The sequence below is a fragment of the Drosophila elegans genome, unplaced genomic scaffold (assembly GCF_018152505.1).
Source record: "Drosophila elegans isolate 14027-0461.03 unplaced genomic scaffold, ASM1815250v1 contig_208, whole genome shotgun sequence".
Classification (NCBI taxonomy): Eukaryota; Metazoa; Arthropoda; class Insecta; order Diptera; family Drosophilidae; genus Drosophila; species Drosophila elegans.
Window position 1 is genome coordinate 17288886 of NW_024545578.1, and position 22393 is coordinate 17311278.

The 22393-nt window shown below is 40.6% G+C and overlaps 1 protein-coding gene across 1 annotated transcript; it reads right to left on the minus strand.

Annotated features, from left to right (window-relative positions):
* Positions 1–315: 315 nt before the first annotated feature.
* On the minus strand, positions 316–20420 carry LOC108142652. Its single transcript, XM_017266653.2, has 6 exons — positions 19926–20420; positions 5973–6168; positions 5533–5890; positions 2011–2299; positions 1606–1886; positions 316–1265 (listed from the first exon to the last, which is right to left on the minus strand). Exons 2-6 carry the CDS (start codon positions 6110–6112, stop codon positions 1047–1049), a joined length of 1287 nt encoding a protein of 428 aa, XP_017122142.1. The 5' UTR covers positions 6113–6168; positions 19926–20420; the 3' UTR covers positions 316–1046.
* Positions 20421–22393: the final 1973 nt, after the last annotated feature.

Sequence of the window (22393 nt, forward strand, 5' to 3'; positions counted from 1 at the left end):
ATTTCCATCAAAGCGAGGCATCTAGAAGTCGAAACTTTTATCTCGCCGAAAAGTATCAGAAACAGCAAAGTCATCAACCGTCTTAGCGGGGTTTCAACACCGAATAGCGAGTAAGCGAACCGATAATTTGCTAAGACGATCGAAATAAGGAAGTAATGTAATCGATAAGTTGCGAAAAATTTAAATTTGATTAGTCAAAAAACACATTTAACTTGTTTCTAAAATATAACATAATCACTTTAAAATATTATTCTGCCAATACCAATTAATGGTTTAATGTATTGCTTATATGCAATTAGTAAAACACAATTGAAATATAATTTCTTAAGAATTTTTCATTAAATTTATTACACAAAATACATAGGGTTACAATATAATTGGTAAACTATTAAGTTCATATATAAGTCTATCTAGCTAGTTATCTGCATTATGAGTGCATCAAATGCACCACAAACAGAATCCATTGTACCCATTCCAAATTGCAGCACTCCAAATCCCGGCAGCCGCCTCTCGATGTCCCTGCCCAAACATTAACATTAAATCCGACTGCCCCATTCAGATCTGTCTGTCTGCTGCACCTGCCACTCAGCAAAACCATACAAAACGAATAAAAGTGATAAAAACGCGAAAAATAATAATCACTTGATGTCTGTTTGCGTATACATATTGCATGTTTTTGCACTTTTTTAATCAGTTTCGCAAAAATGATTTGAGCGAATTGCATATTTGTGTGCACACCACGCCCCCTTGCAACCACATCCGCCGCCTCCCCCCAAACGCCCACGTAGCTGATTTTATTATCAATTTTAATAAAAAATTTGTGCACTTTTTGTAGCACCTGGCGGACGGGCATACAGGTGGGCCATCGCCAGGCGGAATACACATGGACCCTATTTGTCGGTAGCCACGTCAACCGTCGTCAGCACAGCCAATTACGCAAATTAAACAGATTGTTATCCTGTCTCGACCCGGACAATGTGACAAGCCGGGCAGCTTAATTCAATCAACGTGACATAATTACTTAATTAATTAAGTGCGCCCAGCGGTCACACATTCAAATCGGCCATCATTTTGCGAAAGTCGTTGAGCGAGCCGTACATCTCGAAGTCCGCTCCACCGTTCCCGCTGCCGCCCCCATAAGCGGCCTGCCGCTGCGATCGGGCGTTAGGGGGGCGTGGCAGGGTCAGCGGCACGGGCAGTAGCTCCGGCATCACCGAGTGGTGCGTGATTAGCGCCTTCAGCGAGCTGAACTCCTTGGTGAAACCCTGGAGAACAAATAAGGAGGGTATTAATATGATATTAAAATGAAAAAACAGCTAATAAAATTCATTTAATAAAACACAGATGGTTTTATGACTATAATGAATATCAGATGGTTTTTCATTATATTTATAGTTAAAACCAGAATCTAAAAAAAAAACCATTGATTTTAAAGCAAAAATATTTCAGTACCTAGAACTTTTAAGTTTTCAAATCTACTTTAATTCTATTCTAGCTCTAACTGTTTTTGACTAGTTTTTGGGCCTTCAGGTTGAGCCAAAAGAATTTTTATTTAATAATAATAATCACAATTTTTAAAACATTTATGTTTGATCGACTGCTCACCTTAATTTTGTAGCCCCTTTGCGTCCTCAGGATCAGGTAGTGGGCCACCCGCGGCGATGGAGGCGGCACTCGAAGGGAAAGGGCAAAACAGCCCGGCTTTGTGCTGCTCTGCCGCACCAGAAACGCACCCGGACTCTGTCGGGATAAAACCTCCAGGGAAATTTCCCGAGGAATCCCCGCCTGAAACCAGGCAGCGCCCTTTAGCTCCTGCTGCTCAGACAGGCTGAGATTATCCAGGCGTAAAGGACCATGGGGAGGAAACAGTTTCGGACTGGAGTTGGCTGCAAAAAATTGGGGAAATCAAATATAGCAATTATAATATTATTTTTGAGATGTAAGATGATTTAAATATAGTATGAAATACCGATTTCTTTTAGTTAATGGAATCAATGAGAATGCACCTACCACTGCAGGTCTCCCTTAGATACTTCTTGTTGCTGGCGGGCAGCTCCACCTGCAATCGCTGCGTGGCACTCTCCAGCGCGGAAAGTGACTGGCGGCAGGAGTCGCCGAACTTGCTGGCCACGTACTTGTCCGGCTCGCAGATGGCCTCGTTCACATAGCCGTCGGAGATGGTCTGAGTGGACCCGCACCCGGATCCGGAGGTCAGGGAGGAGCCGCATGTGCTGTGCACCAGCGGGCGACTGTCCTCGGTGCCCCGCAGCAGTCCGATACCCATGGTCAGGCGCTTCACCTGTGGACGGATTGCAATGCACAGAGAGAAATACTTTTTAGTCAGACAGATAACTCAAAACAAATATTTGTTTGTTTTGTTAAATATTTAGTATTTTATATAAATGTTAATTAATATTTTTAGATTTCTTAAGAACAAGTTTTCTAAATATTATGTTTAAATCTGAATTATTGATTATAATCGGAATGCAGTAGCCGATTTTCTTTAAAAATAAGTGTAATTTAAATAATGTAATGTAATTTAAATAAATTGCTTATAAGAAAACATTAAAAAGATAATTTTAAAAAATGTTTATTAATGTCAAAAGATAATCATAAGGTAAAATAAGTTGCAGAAATGATATTTAAAAATTATCTTACATTAAATAATTAATAAATTTGATTTATTATGTCAAGTTGGGATACTTTATAAAAATTAAATTTTCTTCATATATTGTTTTTCATAGCTGCTTTAATTTTTGCTTTTGTTTGACAGACTTTTTTCAGTGTGCCAACTGCTAGTCGTTCCATTTTGCATGTTGCATGTAGTCTGCCAATTTGGCAAAGTTTTTGCATTGCTATAATGGCATATTCGGGACTTCTGTTGTCTGACCAGTATCGGGGCAGGTGCAGTTGTTCAGGGATTTGTGGCAACTCCACCTCACCTCAAACTCCGATATATTCCTATACCCCCTCGGTAAAATCCAACAAACATCAAACACAATTTAGCTTTCACAGGCAGAACCACAGCAGCGAACCTCCCACTTCGAATTTTAGCACTTTTCACCCAACCCCGAAAACAACCGAGATTGATGTGTAAAATTTTTGGTTACCAATAAAATGTTAAACAGGGCTTGCCACGCCCCCTCGTTGGCCGCACTACTACGCCCACCCATCAGACGTTGGTTTCTGCGGCAAATTACTTTGAAATGAGTTGAAACGTGAATGAAAAGTTTCTGGCGTTGGCGCATACTGCCTTTGGGTTTTCCTTTTTGGCCGCTTAAATTGTTTCCCATTGCGTTGCGTAATTAGCAGCCTAAACGTAAATTGGACTTGGTTATTTCCTCGTAATTTGCGATAATTATGTTGATTTTATAGAGATGAAAGGCGATTTACTTGACTCGAATTCGAGTTAAAGTCCTGCGGATTGAGGAGCCGGATGATTCGGGAGCTCTTTCAATTGCAGCTAATTAAATTGGCGCATTGGCAGCACTTGGCTGTCGTTAAGTATGCAATCAGAGCGTCGTGCCAACCTAATGCCCCCATTATGCTAATGGCATCGGAAGGGACCAACGCATTATGCAATACAGCCCGGGGGATTCGCACAACTGCCAGACAAATCCCGACCGTAAAGAATGCAGCAAAGCTGTAGGAGAGGGAGGTGGAGTGGGAGGTGGGATGTGGCTGGATTTTCCAAGGTATTTTCCACAGACAATGGCACAATAGACGTGTCTAAGCAGCAGTTCTCCCGCTGCCATTTGATTTTCTCGCATTCTGCTTGCCTTGTTATCTGTGGAAAAGTTTTCACGTTGCCTACTTTCAGGCGGCGCCAGAGAAAAGTTCTCCCATTGTCCTTTGGCAAGGATTCCATTCCCTAGGCCTAAAAACACGTGACAACGGCAACTGGCTGTCGGATGCATTTGGCGCTGTTGCTGCGATTTATGTGTCATAAAGTCAGTAAGTTAACGGCATTTGCCTGCCATTTCCCAGGCATCCTGCATTGTTCCGCAGGACTCCTATTTTAGAACTTCAAACTGCACTACAGGAAAATGAGAAGCATTAAACGCATTGCCATAAAACTATTTAAGCTGCAAGTTATAAATGATAATATGGGCTTGGTTTGAGTTGCTACCAACAGAAGAAAGTATTAGGTTTGTGGAGATAACTATGTTCACTTCAGGAATTCAATGCAATTTATTTAATGGCTCATTAAAATGTGTAAGTTCAAATCTAAATAACTTGAAAAGTAATTTTTAAGATTTCAGTTATAAAACACATCATATTACACTTTCATATATTTTTTTTCCGGAGAATTTAAATCTCTTAAGGTTTAATTAACAGTTCTGATATTTTTATAGGAGTGTAATAAATATTGTGCAGAACAATATAATTTGAAGGTTCAAATTTCTAGACTCAAAATATTTAATTTCCACTGTAAATTTTAAATTTCTGTCAGTGTGTTCTGATTTTAGTTCCATTTTAGTTGTGTGCAGTTAGTGCACCTTTGTTACTGGCGCGTGCCAAAGTGCCGTTAGTCGCAAATTTGCATTTGTGCAAATTAATTTAATGAACTATTTTTTGGCTGTAGGTTTAGTGGCGAAAACACTTTCCAAGTGGAGTACATGCTCTAGACACAATTGCTTTTGAATTCGATTCAAGCAGGCAATTTGAACCAAGTGACTTAAAGTTAACTAAACAGAAATTTGAGATAAAAATAAAAAATACAACCGTCTTAGAATAGGTAACATGAAGTGCAAGTGAAGTACACTTAATCCCCAGCCGAAGGATTTCCACTTATTTTAAGCAATCTCCTCTTTTTGAATTTTGTCGATGCTGTCTTGAATTGAGTTGTTTCTTTTCTGGCGCTACCTGGCATTGCTTTGGCATTGAATGCATCCCCAGCGGATGCTCCAATAGGTAATTCCTTATTCCCCTCCTGTCTCCTCGCAAATCATCAGCGTAAGCAGATTTATGCTCTGTGCAAAGTAATTTGCAAGCAATGAGAAATAGGCTTCAAAGGAACCTGGCAACAATGCAAAAGATGATTGCTCCTCCGCTACATTCATCTACCTTTTCAATACCTTGGCTAATAGTTAATATTAACAAGCAGAATGGTTAAAAGAAAGGTAGGAGAAAAGGAGATCACTGAAAACAAAATGAGTGATGATTTAAGTACTTAGTTAAAATTAAAATTTAACAGAATATTTACTTTAAATTGCAAGTCCTTTTTACCTTTAAATTTATTTTAAAATCTTGTTGTGCAATATGGTTTTTATACTATTTTCCTTTAAAAAAATTATGTTTTGTTATTTATATATACGTTTTAAGGACCTATTGTAATTTTCTAGATAATGTCTAGGCTTAAATGCCTTCCAACTAAACAATAAACAATTGGCTTAAGAAATTTGGCATTTTGTAATAAAAATAATAGTATATATTTTAAAAGATGGTCTGTCCTTTTTTAAAAAATGTTTTATTTTAGTATGCTAAAAAAAAGGGCGGCGTTTTTTTACAGTGAAGCCTTGCAGGACTTACCAGCGGCGGTTTATCAACCAAACGACGGCAATTATTCATTTCAGTGGGCGAGTTATCCTCCTCGGAGCTGGGCGAGCGCAGATGGTGCGGATGCGGATGGGAGCTGGAGTGCGGATGCGGATGTGGATGTAGATGTAGATGCTCCTGCCCGGCCAGCTCCTGGACATCGTGGTGGCTATGCAGCAGTTGCAGCTGCTCCACCGGACGTCGCTGAAGGTGCGGATGCGGATGCGAGTGACTGTGCGGATGTTCCTGCTGGCGGGGCTGAGGCTGCGGATGCGGATGGGCGGTTGGCGGATGATGATGATGGAAATAACGCTGCGGCGATGTCGTTGTCACTGTTCCAGCAGCTGCTTCACTGCGGTTAACAAATGAGCCCAAGGAATAAGGGGGCGGAAACTTTGAGACGAAGCTTAAGGGAGTATTATTTTTTTGCTCACCTCGATGGCGACTTCTCAGCAGTCTCTATCAAGGTGGTCTCAGCTGTTTGGGAGGGGGACGACGAGGCTGAGGGGGCGGATATAAACGTGGCTGTACTGTGCTGCGGTTCCAGGCGTAGGCGTATATCCTGCATGGTCATCAATACTGGAGTTATCCTCTATTAGTTTTTTATTTATTTAAGTCTGCCACGCATCTCTAAAAATAAATATACAAGAATTAATGGTACATAAAGCTCATATTGCTTTAAACATTAAAATATTCTAGGCTTTTAAAAATGTTCTTAGAGCTTTTTGTTAAATAAATGTTTATTAAGATGATGAATCAATGGATTTTAATATTTTGGTTTCAAAAAGAAGTGTGCACTTAATAACTATTGCTTAAAATACATTCCAGGCTTTTGCAAATAATCGAAGTATTAATATAATCAATTAATGTTTTTTTTAGCCAAATAAAGTTCATCTTGAAATATTTATTAAAATGTTGTGAAATGAAACCAAAAATGTTTCACAATTTAACTTGTTTTCTATGCGGCCAAGCTACAGATTTAAATATTTAAGTTTAAAAAAAATGCCAATCAGTTCATTTATTTGGTTCTTTTTTTCCAGCGTGAAGCACCAGAAATGTAAAGAGCTTGTTAAAAGTTGAAGCAACCCTTTCGAAAAAACCGACGAAACTTTTTGCCACTCTTGAGGCCAAGAACTTCGGTCACTTCTGGACCTTATGCTAATGGCATCGTTGATGATTTCTTGACTTATTTTTCCAGTGCAACATTTTTCACCTTGAGCTAAAAGTTTTTGCTTTAAGCTGCTGCCACTTTCAAAAGGCTTTAAGCCTTTCTGACTGCAAACTTTGTGCCCACAACTGGCTGCTCATTGAATCTCTCTTAACATATAAAACTATATACTATATGCGTGTTTGGGTGCCTGTGGCCTGTACCGATGGTTTTTGGGCGAAACTTTTAATGCGATTTTAAGCCTTTTGCTATTAGTTTGCAAATTGTTTCAAGATTTTCCGAATATTAATTTTTAAAGCTTTTTCGGCAGTGGTTTTTCTGGTTTCCGGTGGAGTGCCTGATAATTGAAACCGAATGTGGGTTAAGGTTGAATCGGAGCAAAGAAATCTGAATAGACCAATGGAGGCCTTAACTTTGCCCCGAAGGTCTCGTCCTGCATCAGTTTTTATTATTCTCCAGCCTGTGCTGCACCACTTTACCCACTTTTTCAAACAATGAACAATGGGTGTTGTGCAACAAAAGAACTTGCAACATTGAGGGAAAGGCAAAAGGGGATGGAAAATCACTGGGGTGGTGTAATAAAAGCTGCAGCTACAGGCGCAAGTGTCGACAGTTGTTGAGATGTTCTTAGATGCTCTGTGATGCTGCTCTGCATTTAACAAGTATACGCCATGCTGGCCGGGCATTAATTTGGCCAAGGATGAGGAGTCACAAATGTCCTGACATTTGCCGGCACCCCGAGCAAAGTTTTGCAAAGTGTCGAATGACAACAAGAACTGCAACTCGGATTCCTTTTGGATGGCAAAGTGAGTGAGACTGTGTCGCACATGTTAATTTGACTTGTCATACAGCAAACGCATCCACATGTTGTAGCTACAAGGATAATAAGCTTCAAATATCTGCAAGCTGCGGAGTGACAACATTTTGCATAACACACACTTAAGCGTCTTTCAACTGAGAACTTACTTACTTCGTTGGAATAAAGCAAGGGACAGCAACTTAGCTCTGTGCTTATTACTTTGTCTCAAATCAAGTTAAAGTTTTGCTCAATAAATTTCACAAAAAGTTTGCGTTTTATTGCTGTTTGTTGGCGGTAAGCAAAGGTATTTTTATCTATTCAAGGAAACTAGAACTGCAAAAACGCTGGAGAAGTTTATTCTAGTCTATTTTCTTAGAAATGCTTAAGCTTAAGTTCGACTATTTGTGCGTTTTATTTACGATAGGCTTAAGTTTTTTATTTTTTTTCATTCCTATTTTTAAAAATATTGGAAACGTGCTAGTTTCATTTGTAATCAAATTTGTGACCTTTTTCAGGTATATTTTAATAAGTATTCAGATCGATTGTTATCATCTGGTAAACATTTGAGCACCTTTTGGTTAGAGTTTTGGCAGCTCTTTTGAATGTTCTTAACTCCAGTATGTTATTCTTTCGCTTGCTGGGAATTGAAATTTACCTTTATGGCACCTGTCTGTGTGTCTGTTGCCATATGACAACCTTCATATCCACATCCTCCGTGCGCTCCATAAGTTTATATATACTCCGGACTGCGTTAGTCCGCTTCCGCTCACATCCCGTACATTTGCTTGTTAGTTTATTGAAATTGATATTATGGTTATATGCTACTTCCCGCCATTACTTCTTTCGCCATGCCTCTGTCTCCGTTTATATCTATTTTCATGGAGATTTTGTTGCAGAATTCATTGTTAAATCGTTCGGAATAGTTTTTTTCCCCTTGGCTTTCGCTGCAGACAAAGTTTGATTGTCATATGAAGTGTTGGTGTCTCATGTCTGCCGCCTGGGCTTGTTATCCGTCCTCGGTTCCCCATTTGGCTTGTTCATATTTTTCGGTGCAGAACCCAATCCCTTTGGCAAATTGCACTCCAGAGTCGGTTCTGTATGGACCACGTTTGACAAAGTCTTTAAAGCGCTTACGTCAATCAATGGCCTGCAACATGCAACTAAAACGGATGTGGTTGCCGCAACAATCGAAATAACAATAACCCACGAATGTCAACAGTCTTTGAACCCGGCGAAAACACAGTCGCAGATACAGATACAGGTACAGATACAGGTACAGATACACTCGCGGAAACAATAACCTGGGTGGGCTTTGGGCCGACATGTGTATTGTGGTAATGGAATACTCGGTTAACAACTCCTTAGAGCGAGAAATAACGGGATTGCCGCTTATACAACCTCAAATGTTGTAGGTGCGCCCAGTGAACAGGAGGCTACAATATTTAAAAGACTCTTAACAATGGCAGCAAGCACAAAGTACAAAAATCTGGTCTCAGCTTGTGACGTTTTTAATACTCTTTTAGCCCGTTATTTTCAAGGAACAAAAAAGATTCTTGTTAAACGTTTATTGTTATTTTAGAAAGGTATTTTAGCTATTCTCACTATGACTTTTAGATAATACAAAACATTCATTACAAAAAGACAGCGTTAGAAAGATTAACGATGATTATGAAAAGTCAAGCACTGAGTCTCATATTCTCTGCCAATTTCGTTTCTAACAAATGCAGCATACCCCCTTTCGATAGGGTATAAAATCGGCAGTTTAAAGAGCTAAAAGCGAAGGCGAAAGGGGCTGCGGTGCATTGCATACCAGGCACGACAAACACTAACTACGGCCCCACGTTGGGCGCCACAACATATCACAAAATTTATGTAGCCATCAAAGCCAACGGAGTTGGGGCTCCAAATTGGCAAAGATACCAAGGATGAGGTCGAAGATGTGAGCGTGTGGCAGCCACGAATGCAGTTCAATTATGAATTATGCCAACAATTTCGCCTGACATGTTTGCCGTCGTCTTCGAAGTTGCTGAGCCACTAATTAAATTCAGCTCTGTGGGGTCGATTTGTTGTGCTAATGCGACTCGCGTAATTACACAAGCCGCAGCGATGGCGACAACGGCGGCAACATTCCAAGACGATCGGTGCGTGCGTCAATAGAACAGTGAGAAATGCTTTGTAGCCTTTTAAAGGAAAGGAAAACCAGAAACTGCACTGAAAATAATACTTTCCTTAGAATTATTCTTTTAAAATGATTGATTTAATATAAAAATTATTGAAAATTAAAAGTTACCTAGGATCTGATTTCAATATAATAAATTAATTTGGTATATTGACTTTAAATGCTTCTAAAATAAAAAAAAAATATGAGTACATAATTTTATCAATAATAACTTTATAATTTATTTTGTTGATAACAGAATAAAATCCAAGAGTTATTTTTTATTTTTCTCAGTGTCCAGCTCTAAGAGGAGCTTTGAGCCTGTGCGACGGGCTCCTTGGCGTCGTGTCTCTGTCCGCATTTGGCATGTGCAACAGCAACATCAACGGCGACACCAGCAGCAGCAACAAAAGCTGCAACAGCAGCAACAAAAAGCACAACAACAACAATGGGTTCTTTGTTGTGCCAGCTCCTTGTTGCCATAGCCATTGTTGTTGTTGCTGCAATTGTACATTGACACCTCCTGGCTGCCACTGTTGTTGGTGTTGTTGCTGCTGCTTTGGGACCGACTTTGGGCTTCTTTTTCATACCCTTACCAAGACGGATAAGACTATGATCAGGGGGTTGTAATTTATATGAAAAATATTTTTTTAGGACTTAAATATTCATTTATTAAAACGTATAAGCTAAAAATTAAAGTCAACTTGTCACAAAATAAAGTCATCTTGCTTAATGAATTCCAAGAATAATACTTAAATAATAATGTTAAAAATTGATTGTGATAATACTAAACTTTTGAGAAAAAAAAGTAGTACAAAAATCGTTAAAGTGCTTACAAAAATAAAATAATAGTTTAATTGTATTTAGCGATTTAAGGCTTATTAAATTATGTAAAAATGGGAATATTTTTTGTAAAGAGTATTTAGAGATTCGCCTCTCGTTAAGCGATCTTCTTTTTGCTTTATTTTTTGTTTACTCTGTCGCGGCGACGTACATAAAATTTATGTCGCCTAAAGTGCAACTCTGACAATGTGAGCTTGTAATTTGTTGTTTTTGTTTTTGCCGTACTTGTGGTTGTCAGCACTTGGCCATGGCTATTTAATGATTGTGTCGTGCAAATACCAAAAAACCACGGGAGAAAACCATCCTCCGCTCAAAGTCCGACTTGAAGTCCAATTTCGACTCATGAGACCCCAAGGAAACTGAATCCGAATAAGCCAAAGTCAGCTGTTCCACAAGTGGATGAGGGGATAAGTGGAAGGCGAGGGGAGGCGTGGCAGCGTCATGCAAATGTCACATGCAATCATAAATGCATATCGACAAGCGCTTTGAACGCCGCCGTGGGGCGACTGTAATAATTTATAGAAATGTCTGCGGCTTTTGACTCGGCACTTGTCACCTTTGGGCTTCCCAACCTTTGCCCCCCTCTCCATCCCTAGACCTATATAAATATAGAGAGACGGAAAGATAGTTGTAACACCCCCCAGGCGACAGTTCAATAAAAGTTATGCCAGTCTGATGACACAGTTTCCCAGCAGTCGAAAGGTGATGCATTTTCCGGGCATATTGAAAAACTTTTGCCTCGTTGACTGCGAAAATGAAATATGTTTGGCTGCCTTTTTAGGAAAGCATCCTCCATTCTATGCCTGAAGTGACTACGAAAAATTGATACAGTTCAATAGAAGGCCAGGGGAGAATTTTCTACTTATTTAATTGTTTTGGGTTTTTGCTGAATTTTAAGCCTCATGAAAACTAATTTTATGGAGATTTGAAAACGTTGCCATCAGGATACTAAGTGTCTGGTAAATGTATATAAGTGCTTGTTTCCATTTTTTTTTTAATTTTAATAATAAGAATAATGGTTTTATTTTTCTTTCCCAGATTATTTAGCTTTTTTTAATTTTTCAGTTTAGAAAATAATATTTTTTCTAAGGCTCAACAAAGATAAAACATTCTCCGCTCTGCAGATAGCAGGGAATTATGTTATCTGAACCCCAAAAACATGACTTGCAGCCCCGACAAAGTGTGGCAATAATTTCCAGGCAAGTCGACCGAAAGACCGAAATGCCAGGGGCAGGCTCAAGGCACGCCTGCATTCCATTAATTAACAATTAGTGCCGTCAAGAGGGGGTCTTCCCTGGATTTCTTTCCTCTTTCTGTATTCTTTTTTATACATTTTTTTTTTTTTTTGGAATGCCGCGTCGCTTTCCGGTGAGATGGAATTGGGTCCCGGACAGGACAGGATACGGTAGCCGGTGCTCAGTGCACACAATCTGTTGATAATGATGCGGCAATGCCTTCTGCAATTTGGACCGTTAAGACGGGCAGAAAGAGTTAAGAGATGAGAGCTAAGAGCTAAGAGGGATATGGCCAGATCCCAGCTAATGTCAAAGATGAAAGCCCGGATGATGACGGGACCAGGATGGGAATGAGAATGAGAATGACGACGACGACTGATGACTTGTGTAATAAGTGGAAAGAATCTTGTCGAGAAACAATAACTCGTTGTTGCGTGGTTTTGAACTTGAACTTCAGTGGAGTCTGGTGGCTGTTGGCTGGTTGCTAGTTGCATGTTGCATGTTGCCGCAAACACAGCTTAATGATGGTTTTCATTCCGGTCTACCATTTTTTTTTCTTCTTTCAGCTTGGCTAGATCGCTCGACTGACTGCTCTCGACTCTGTGCGCCTGTTAACTTGGCCATGAAACATTCGCAGCCGGCCAGAAAATTCACAACCGGCATTGGGAAATCGCTGGCAGACGAACAGGGGGTAAAAAGTGAGTTCACCTCGCCGCTCTACGTGTTTTTCTTGTTTTCTTTTATTTTCTTTGCTTTATTTTTTTTTTTTTTTGGTGGCATCTACGCGATCTCTTTGGCTGGATTCTGTAAACCCCTTAACCCCCGCCCATCATCCTCGAAAGAAAACTCGTTTTCCTCGCCATATTTGTGCGTGGCGGCGTCTTAACCGCAAATCCTTTTAGATATGAATTGAATTCATATATTATTTATGATCTGTTTATTTTTATTGTGCATGCCAGATGAACATCATAATGATGATTGGCCGACACGATTGCCAGGGGCTGAGGGGAAAGGGGGCAAATGCCATGCCTGTCGCTCAGCCTGTCAGAAATGAGAAAACTTCTAATTGGAATTGCTAATCAAGTCGGGCAATTTTCGGTCGATTGCGCCTGGTACTATATATCTTTTCATTCTCGCTACTCATATTGTATCTCTGGATCGATCACACTAACTGGGTTAAGTGGAAGCAAATTTCAAGATCAGTGATTCCTTATCGAGTTTAAATTTAACTTTAAGGGGTATTGAGCAAAACAATATGAATGGAATGGTAAAATGAAAAGGAGTTTGACTATTTTAAATAAAAATAAAACAAGAGTAATACCTTTTTTTTAAATAATTTAAGGAATAGCTAAATTATTTAATTTAATTTTAACCCTGAAACTAACTTAGAATTTTTGTGATACTTAAGCTATTTATTCAATGACAAATTAAAATATTTATAACTGACTATGGACCGGTTTTTTTTTGTTTTTCAGATGCGAAAGTTCTTCTTAAAAACCAAAATATTTATTTACTTGGATATAAATCTTAAAGTTATAAGAACCGCTTAGGTTTGGAAATTACTATTTCAGGTTTAATGAACACTTTTCTTAACAAGTTTTTGGCTAATTGTATACTTCTTGATCTTTTGGCCAACGCTTTCCTGTTTAATATTCCTGCAGTCTGGCAACGAAGCCCGCAGTTTATGACCCCACAGTTTGCAACACTCCCACAGTCACCCGCCCTCGAAATGTTCTGCCCACTTTTGGGCTCTATTCTTGGCGGACAATATCCAGTTTAAACTGAGACGAGACCACGGCCAACGGCGCCCCACACGACGATTCGCAAAGTAAATCGTTGGCAGTAAAGTTTTGTGCCTTGATTGCCTCACCTGCCCCACTTGCTCCACCTCTCAAGTGGCGACCCTCTGCTAACTTGGCCTGTCAGACTGTTGCCAGCAGAACATGGCCTTAATAGTCGACCGTGTATAGTATACATGGCTCATACCCTCATACTCGTCGCCGGGCTGGTTATTACAATTATTATTGTTGTTGACATGCCGCTCGTCGCTGACAGCGGGCAATTTAGCGGCGCTTCCAAGGGTTTGGGTAAATTCTGGGTGAAAACTCTGCATGGAAAATGGGATATGCTACTGCCCAAAGTGGCAGCAACAAGAGTCCGAAAATTGTTCAAAGCAATTAGACCGCAAAGTGATGGGAAAATGGATCGCTAAGAGTTCAATCGATTGGATCTCTTTGGAAACGGCAGCAGACACTTCAAATGCACTCGAAACTTAAGAGCTTTTCCGGCTCAATTCTCCATGCAGCGGGAAATGCCACTTTTCAGTGACAGCTTGAGGTGTTTAACCCGCGTTCAAAAAAAAATATTTTATTATGCTGAGCGAGGGAAAAAAAGCAAAGCGTGGAATGCAATTAAAATGCAACTTCCCAAGCGGATTATGCCAAACATATATGCACATTTATTCAGGTCCTGCCAAGTACTTAGCCCAGAAAAGGGATAAAAAGCAAAAGCGGAAGCTTCGAAAAAAATGAGTAAAAAGGGGAAAACGTTAAACAGTTTAGCAGTGCTTTCCTGTGCTCCGCTTTAATGATAATGAAGATTATGCCTCACGTGAGGGGGGCATGGAAAAGGGGGGTGGAGGTGGAGTGTTGTGCATGCAGATGATGTGTTGGACTGGAGTTGCATGATGATAATGTTGCTGCTGGCGCTAAAATGAAATTGTTGCTGAAGCGTCGGTTTGGAAAAGTGCAAAGCCAAGGCAGAAGCTTCTGTTCCTCCACAGTATCTAATGTGTGTGTGTTGGTTTTTGTTCACTAGTGTGTGTTAGCCCCTCTTCAAGTGGCTCTTTACGGGAACCGCTTTGTGTGCTGAAGATGAGATGGAAATTTTTCGAATACGCTGAAAAAGAGTTGTTCGATGCTCAAAAAACAAAAAGTACTAGTATAAATTCCGAAAATACACTTTATATATGCAAACTGCCAATTAGAAAATATTTACATTTAATAAAAGCCTTTCTCCTGTAAAATACAACATAAAGTTGTACATATGAACCAATATTGCTCAATATTTCTTTCCTTCTTATTTGTTATTGAACTGTAATTGTAATTGGCTTAATTAAAAAATATAACTGAGATTTTTACTATATACGAATATTTAAATTAATCGTTTATTAAACAAAAGTTTTCTTATTTTCTTTACATTTCTTTTAAAAATAAAAACTAAAATCATGGTTTCGTGGATGAAATCTGTATGCAACAAGTTACGATCCATTTTGATGCCTTATTTCTTTAATTTTATTTAAATAATGAGGAATAAAGAGTATTCAGTTTGCAGCTAGAAATAACTGGTTTTCGATATCGTTTTGCTGTCTTGCATTTTTTTTTGCCCACTCGCGGAACGAACTACTGAAATGATGTAAACAAATTTCAAGGAAAACAATTTGGATAATTACATTATTTTGACGAAGAGTTACAGTTATTACGGCAATGGCCATGAGGAGCTTAAGGGAGGGGGCGGGGCCTTGGGAGGATGCCGGTGATGAGCTGCCGAGATCCGCTGTGTGGTCGTTTATGACTGGCGATGGGATAATTGCAGGATTGCCGGATTGCACGGCATGCAAATGAGCCTTCGTACTTAACCCTGATACGGGTCCAATCATAAAACACATTTGCTTTAATTATAGGTATGCCATGGATATCTGAAGGATTCAGCTCGTCTTTGGCTTAAAGCCAAAACGGAATTGCATTTTGGGGCAGGCTCCCATTTATAGCCTGGCAATAACGCAATAACCGCAGGCTGCCTGCCGGCAACAAAGTGGCATTTTCATTATGGAAACCGAAACCGAAGCGCTTCCACTTGGCCAACTTACACCTGCCCGGCTTTTCATCCTCAGCCCGGCCTCGATTCAATTGCAGCTTCAATTTATACAATTATTATTATAGGCCATGGCCTGCCACGCCCCCATGAAACCATCGGGCGTAACGCCTGCGGGCGATGGCCAGGCAATTGAAATTGATTTGCCGAAAATGTTCGGTGAAAATTGCCGGGTTGAGGCCGAAACAATTTCCCAGCATTTACATAATTTTCCTTTGTTGCAACCAAACGGCTCCGAAACTGAAATTGTAAACTCTGGATCTGGCTGGCATCTGCGGTTTTCCTCCCGGCCTCGTTACGCTTGTGATTTTTCCAATGAATATCGTTAGCATTTCATTAAGAGGCGGCGATGCTGCGGTTGTACCGCTGCCAGAGCTCCTAATCGTAAATATTTCGTGTAAATATTTATACATTTGTCGGACTTCTCGTTCGGGGGCAAACGAACGCATAAACATGTCGATAAAGAATCCCGGAGCAGGTTCTCGTTCTCTCATCCGCTCCCCCTGTCTTTTTGGGTTTTGGACACTGAAGACTGAAGACTGAAGACTAAAGAGTATGGGTATTGGATATTGGGGATCGGAGATCTGGGATCTGGGATCACGAAGCTTGCAGTTGGAATCTTGCCGGTTTTGATGTTGCTCCTGAATTTGATGAACTCTTGGCATCCGCTGGATATTCGTTTCCATTTCGCCTTTGTTCCAGCTACCCGACTATCCAGCTGCGGTCCCGACTTTGATTGTCTTTTAATTAAACGACAGGCGAACAATAAAAAATGCTCCAAACTGGTTTCATTAATTTTCACAGCCCTCTCCCTCGGTGCAGTGTAATTTGAGTTCCCACTGCGCTATATAGCTATGTCGCTATGTCGCTATATCGCTATATCTTTTACCTGTCCGTCGGTCGGTTGTTATTTGCTTTATGGCTGTCAAATTTGCTGCTTATCAGGCGCTTTATCTAGATCTCTACCTGTCGTCATCGTCGTCGCTCTGTCAATAGCCAAGACTTTAGATTGGGCCGAGTTGGAGTTGCATTTCCTCGGCTTATCTTATTAGAGCAAACGAAAATGCAATTCACTAAATACTCGGAAAAACCTTTAATTGGATGCAGGCCGACTGATAAAGTTACTTTCGAGTGGGCGAGCAGCAGCTGATAAATTTGGAATTGACTTAGTTGCCTGTTGGGTTAGTTTAAAGTTTACATTTTTCGAGGGTTGTAGTAACACTTTGATAATTCAGTTAAACTGTATAGCGGTTGCTTTAGTGTTGAATTCAGGGAATTAATTTACGTTTATTTCAGGAATAACTTACACTCCTTTATAGCTGCTAAAATAGTTCATTTTGATTATAGGGCCGTTAAATGATACTTAAGAGGTTTTTAGTCGGGTTTTTGTTTCCGGTTTACTTAACTTAGTTCTAGGTAATAACAAAATGTAATCATTTATTTTATATTAAGAGTATTCCCTAATTTATACATAAATACCCCTAGAAAAAGAGCTTGTCTTGTTTATTTTTTTATTATTATTTATTATTTTTCCCCGCTTTTTCTTAACTACTTTTTTTTAAATTACTCTTCTGTTTGAGTTACTTGATTACCTGTCGAGTGGCTCGGAATGCCAGCCCACCTCTGTTTAATTTGTTGAAAATTAAAGTCACGCCGTTGATATAATTCCACTCCATTATGTGACATGACAACTCGACGATCCGAGTTCTGGTTCTCCACCTCCATCGTTGGTATTTGCGAAATTTGTTGGTGCTGCAGTCGTTTACCTTAATTCGCCTGTCCAAATTGCTATTTATATGCATCGCCCTCGCTTTTAATTTGCAGCGCAAATCACGAGCAGCCCCGCCAGCCACCGATCCTACACATATACCTGTATACCTGTATATATGTATATGTATAAATATAGGAGGGTACGGCTGTAGGTTCACCTACTCCTCCTGCAATCGAAAAACAAAATCAACAGGTGGCGCGCATATTTCAACATGCGGCTGCCAAGCGAACCGACCGAAATATCAATAAAAATGCCATTTGTTGCGATTGTGCACGGAACCTGGGAGTCTTGGGGACCGGAGCTGAGCTGGATCTGAAGATCCGGGGAACTGGGGAACTGGTCACCCGAAGTCTTCGGGCTGAGAACCTCTGGCAGCCACACATAGATAATTTCCCCAGCAACCTGGGCTTTTGATGATATTTCTGCTCGGTGTGTCTTTTTTTGGCTTCGTTTAATTTATTGGCCACACTTTGCTGCTAGTGCTTGTGCTGCTGCCGCTGCTGTTGCTGCATTTAAACGACAAGTGTTGCAAATAAAAAGGAAAAATTAAAGCGGTGCAAATTAGAGGTGGTGGTGAGGGAAAAGCGGAGGTAAACGATGGAAAACCAAAGGCGACGTCAACACCAGAGGGCCGGAGAAAAAAACGTGTTTGCGGCTAAAAACTATTAAAAAAGCGCCCAGATTGCAGTTGTTTTGCTGGTGGTGCGCAGCAAGTGACTTGGTCGCGGTGGCTTAATAAAGGCAGCCAGGTTTAGGGTTAACATCCCAGCGCCAAAGGCCAAAAGTGCTGGCCAATGCAAACAAACAAACAAAAAGCGTTGCTGCTGTTGCCGTTGCTGTTGCTGTTGCTGCTGCTGCTGTTGTTGCTGCTGCTCAAGCACGCCAGCAACATGTGTACTTGCAGCAAAAAGTCCAAAATGAAGACATGAGCCAGAGCCAAAGAGCCGGAACACCAGCAACAGCACCAGCAACAGCAAAAGCAACAGCAATGTCGACCTTCTTTTGTGAGGCCCAGCTGCATAATTGCTATGGCAACAGCCAGCTAACGAGTTGGGGTTGCAAGTTGCAAGTTGCTAGTTGCTCGTTGCTAGTTGCCGGGGGACAAGTGGAGACCTCTCTCAGCTGACAGTTGAGAAATTAGAACGGTTTTTGTCTTCCAAATCACATGCACGTGTTGCTCTAGTCCCATGCAGTTGCTGTCGTCGTTTGTTGGCCGCATCCTCGAATGATTGGCGGCTGATGCAGGTTGCAGGTGCGTGCTGCAGTTGCTTTTGTGTAAGATCAGGATGCAGCCAAACCCCATTTGGTGCAAGCTTAATCAACGTTGTAATTTTGGTTTATTTCCTACCCTTACTCGGGGTAAATGTATTTTTAAAAAGATCTAGGAAGCTTAAAAAGAGCAGAAATCATGTATTGTTTTCAAGATCGGCCTACAAGGGAACTGTATTTGAGATGTAAGTTCCCAAGAATTATAATTGTAATGTAACAAATATATGATTGATTTATTTAATTTTACAATATACTAATCATTTAAAAGATCAATCGTTCTTTTTCTACCTTCCTAAAAGGAGATTTTCTGCCTTCCACCAAAGTGTATTTCAAAGTTCGTTCTTTTTCAGGATTATTTTGCCTTTGAAGTGAATATCCCCCATTCCCGGCTAAATGATTTGAAGGTCTGTTTGTTAGCGCAAATCTTCATCTCTGGTGCAGTTGTTTGTGTTGCTGTTGCAGCTTGTTGTTGCTGTTGTCATGTTTTGTCTTAAAGTTAAGGTTTCTCCCCATGAGCTGCATATTCGATTACCCACCGACACAACTCCGACACGGGCCTCCTCATTGAGGGTTTGTTTAAGCAATCTGCGTAGGTGGACATTGGCGCATGTTGTTGCCGGTGGGTTCGTATGTTGCTGTACGTGATTGCGGGCTGTTGCCGTTGATTATTGCCTCTTGCGGCACGCATATAAATCTCTGTGTTTAAATCTCGAGTTAAACTTGTAAATTAAAACCTTAATGAGTCTATGGAGTGGGTCTGTGTTTAATGCCACGCTGTGCAACATGGCCACGGTGCAGAGAAATGAGCAGGGGTGTGATTTATGCCGTTCACGGGCACTTTAAGGCTCACACCTGGGTCTGTGTGTTCTAAGCGAATACCTAATACCTAAAATACCTCCCAATTGATTCTCCCTCCCCCACAGTCGCGAAAAATAGCGTGTTTGTTTCCTTTACGATCACCAGCAATTAGTTGGCTACAATCACATGCAAGCCACTCACCAAAGAAGTCCCACAACCACAGCCGATGGCTTTCTGTTGATTTCTCCTGCTAATTAATGCCCAGCGAATATTCTCACGCTTGGCCAAGAGAAGAACACGGGAAATAAGGTAACCGCAGAACATGTTCTCCTTCAGCTGACCAGCAATGTGTAACAATCTCCGGCTTCCTCAATTTAATTTGCATATTTATGTATGCCTGCCCACGAGTTGATTAATTTCCGACAACTAACTCGGGCGCTTAGATTGGGATAATTGCATAATTATATAATTACCTTAAGAATATTACTTTACAGGCAAGGAGTCAGCTCCAGCAACAGGTGTGCCGATCGCTTCCAAAGGTCACAGGCGTAAATCAATTATTTTCCGTATATTTCGGGACACAAATGATGTTGGCTTGTTTGATTTTGTTTTTCTGTGAACACTTGTTTCGCAATGACTTAAGTTATGCACACACACACTTTTTAACTGTTACGAAATAGGCTGCAACTTTAATCCGCCTGGCAACCTGTCTCTTTGTATTTGCGATATTCAACCGAAACTAGCAACACAGCACGACGGCATAACACACGACGAATGCTGCTGATGTGACTGCTGCGATGTTGCTGTTGCTCCGACCACGACGTTCGCTTCCGCTGACTCAACGCAAACGACTAAAAAAGGCCACATAAATTTTGATGCACATTCAATAGGCCAGGCCAGACCAGGCCAGAGAGTCAGGCCCGACCAGGCATTCAGCTGGCAGCAACGGCAACATACACACCAGCAACAGCAACAGACACACCAGCAACACCAGCGACAGCAGCAACCAGTTTCCTTCCATTCACACGGACATTGTTTGTGGATCGCAAGTGGCGATGGCCCAACTGCGTTCCACTTTCCAGCTTCCACATTCGACTCGTTTACGACCTGCCAGCGGTTTGTTATCTTTTATGATAAGACCCGAGAACCGCTTTTTACGACCTGAAGCTTCATAATTTTTAATGCCCACTTCTGGGAGCCGCCTGAAATTGATAATTTCCACTATTCCTTCAAATGCGTATGCCCCGCCTGACTAATTAATTGATGGCTCAATTAGGGTGAGTGCTAGAAGAAGAAGTTTCAGATGGTCGCTTGATTTTTACGATTGCCGGCAAGCATTTGCGGTGAGGATGTACTTAAGAAGCGGGTTAAGATGAGTTTGAATGTCCAAGTGATGGTTAATAATTGGGTAATCAACTAAAGAGGTAGGCATTCCAATGATATTTGCGGTGCTTAAAAAATCCGGTTGACTTGTAAGTTAGTTAATTTAATAAATTATTGTTTCAATTTAATTTATTGCCCTTTTGATACACATAGCTTTTAATAAAGTGATAATTAAGAGCAACAAAGAGATTTAAAATTTTGATCAAAAATTGGAACATAATAGTGGAATTGTTGATTGCTACGGGAACTTAACTTGTTTACCCAACGTTTTTATATAAGTGATGATTAAGAAATAGACCCACCTACTGATTTTTTTGGGATCTTTGGAACCCTCCTAATAGCATTCATGAAATAAAGAACCATCTTTGTTTGTTTTCTGAGCACATTAAAAATATTTCGCTGTAGTTCGAACTGAAAAAAATGAAAAGGTAAACAATCACACAAAATTAAAGTGAAAAATAAAATTATTATCCCTAAACAAAAAAAATTAATTTTTTACTTACTTAAGTTTGCACTTTTGTTTTCTGCATCACGAGTCGGCAAAATAAAATCACTTAGGGAAAAGTTCCGGTCTTTAACTGTTAACTAAAGTGGCAACTTTGTCTTCCGCGAATCACCATGCCCCCTCTTCCGCCCTTTAGCTCATTGGCGCGGCAAAAAATTAATTAAAAATGCATTAAAATTGTTTCCCGTTCGCATTTTCCCCTTCGGGAACTCCGCTTTTCGCCTGATTCTCGAACTCAGCCCCATTGCTGCTGAAATGCCAATCGCAGCTGGCAAAAGGCGCATACAGCAAATACTAGGGAAAAGCAACAACATCAACATCAGTGAATACCGCGAATAAGAACTGAGATGGCAGCCAGCAAATCTTTTCTCCACTTTTGCACAACTCCAAAGTATTTACAAGCTTCAGTTGGCAGTCGCATCTAAAAATGTTTGGCATTTGCCAACACGCACCAATGAATAAGTGAGTTCAAGAGGGGGGAGTTCGGACGGAAAAGCGGTGGAAAATATGCGGAAAAGAAGTGAGGTAAGTGAAAATGTTTGAATTTCAAACGAGCTCATTTCTAGCGTGCGTCGCTGCATTTCGAAAATGATTTGCAATGCGGTGGGTGGAGTTGGGTGTGGGTGTGGGTGTCGAACTGGGACTGGGACTGGAAGTGGGAGTGGGAGTGGGTGTGGGGGGACCTTGCCACAGGGATTGGCAGGAAGTGCTAGGCGGTTTTGGGACGACTCTTCCCGCTGTTAGATGAACTCCCGAGACCAGGCAAGCGGATCGATCCGGAGAACGCCGCAGACGGCGTGACTTGGATGAGTTATCGTCGCGACCACGTGAGTGTTCCGTATGGGCACTAAATATTCCTGCACAGAGAGAAACACCGCACTAAAATATTTTAAATTTGTTTTGTTGCCGATTTACTGCAAGTCCATGGGAATATTTATACTTAATTTTTCAGCAATTTGTAGTTTTACTAAGTTGGTATTATATGTGTTTGACTTTTTTAAAACAAATTTCAAAGTTCAAAATAATATTGATTTGCTTGGATTTATATAAAAA

Bases quoted from the DNA above. Each gene is read 5' to 3' on its own strand.
- LOC108142652 (XM_017266653.2), bottom strand. From the start codon at position 6,112: ATGACCATGCAGGATATACGCCTACGCCTGGAACCGCAGCACAGTACA. The intron at 1,887-2,010 runs GTAGGTGCATTC...AATTTTTTGCAG, and splicing joins TCTAAGGGAGACCTGCAGTG to CCAACTCCAGTCCGAAACTG. The intron at 1,266-1,605 runs GTGAGCAGTCGA...TTTGTTCTCCAG, and splicing joins AAAGGGGCTACAAAATTAAG to GGTTTCACCAAGGAGTTCAG.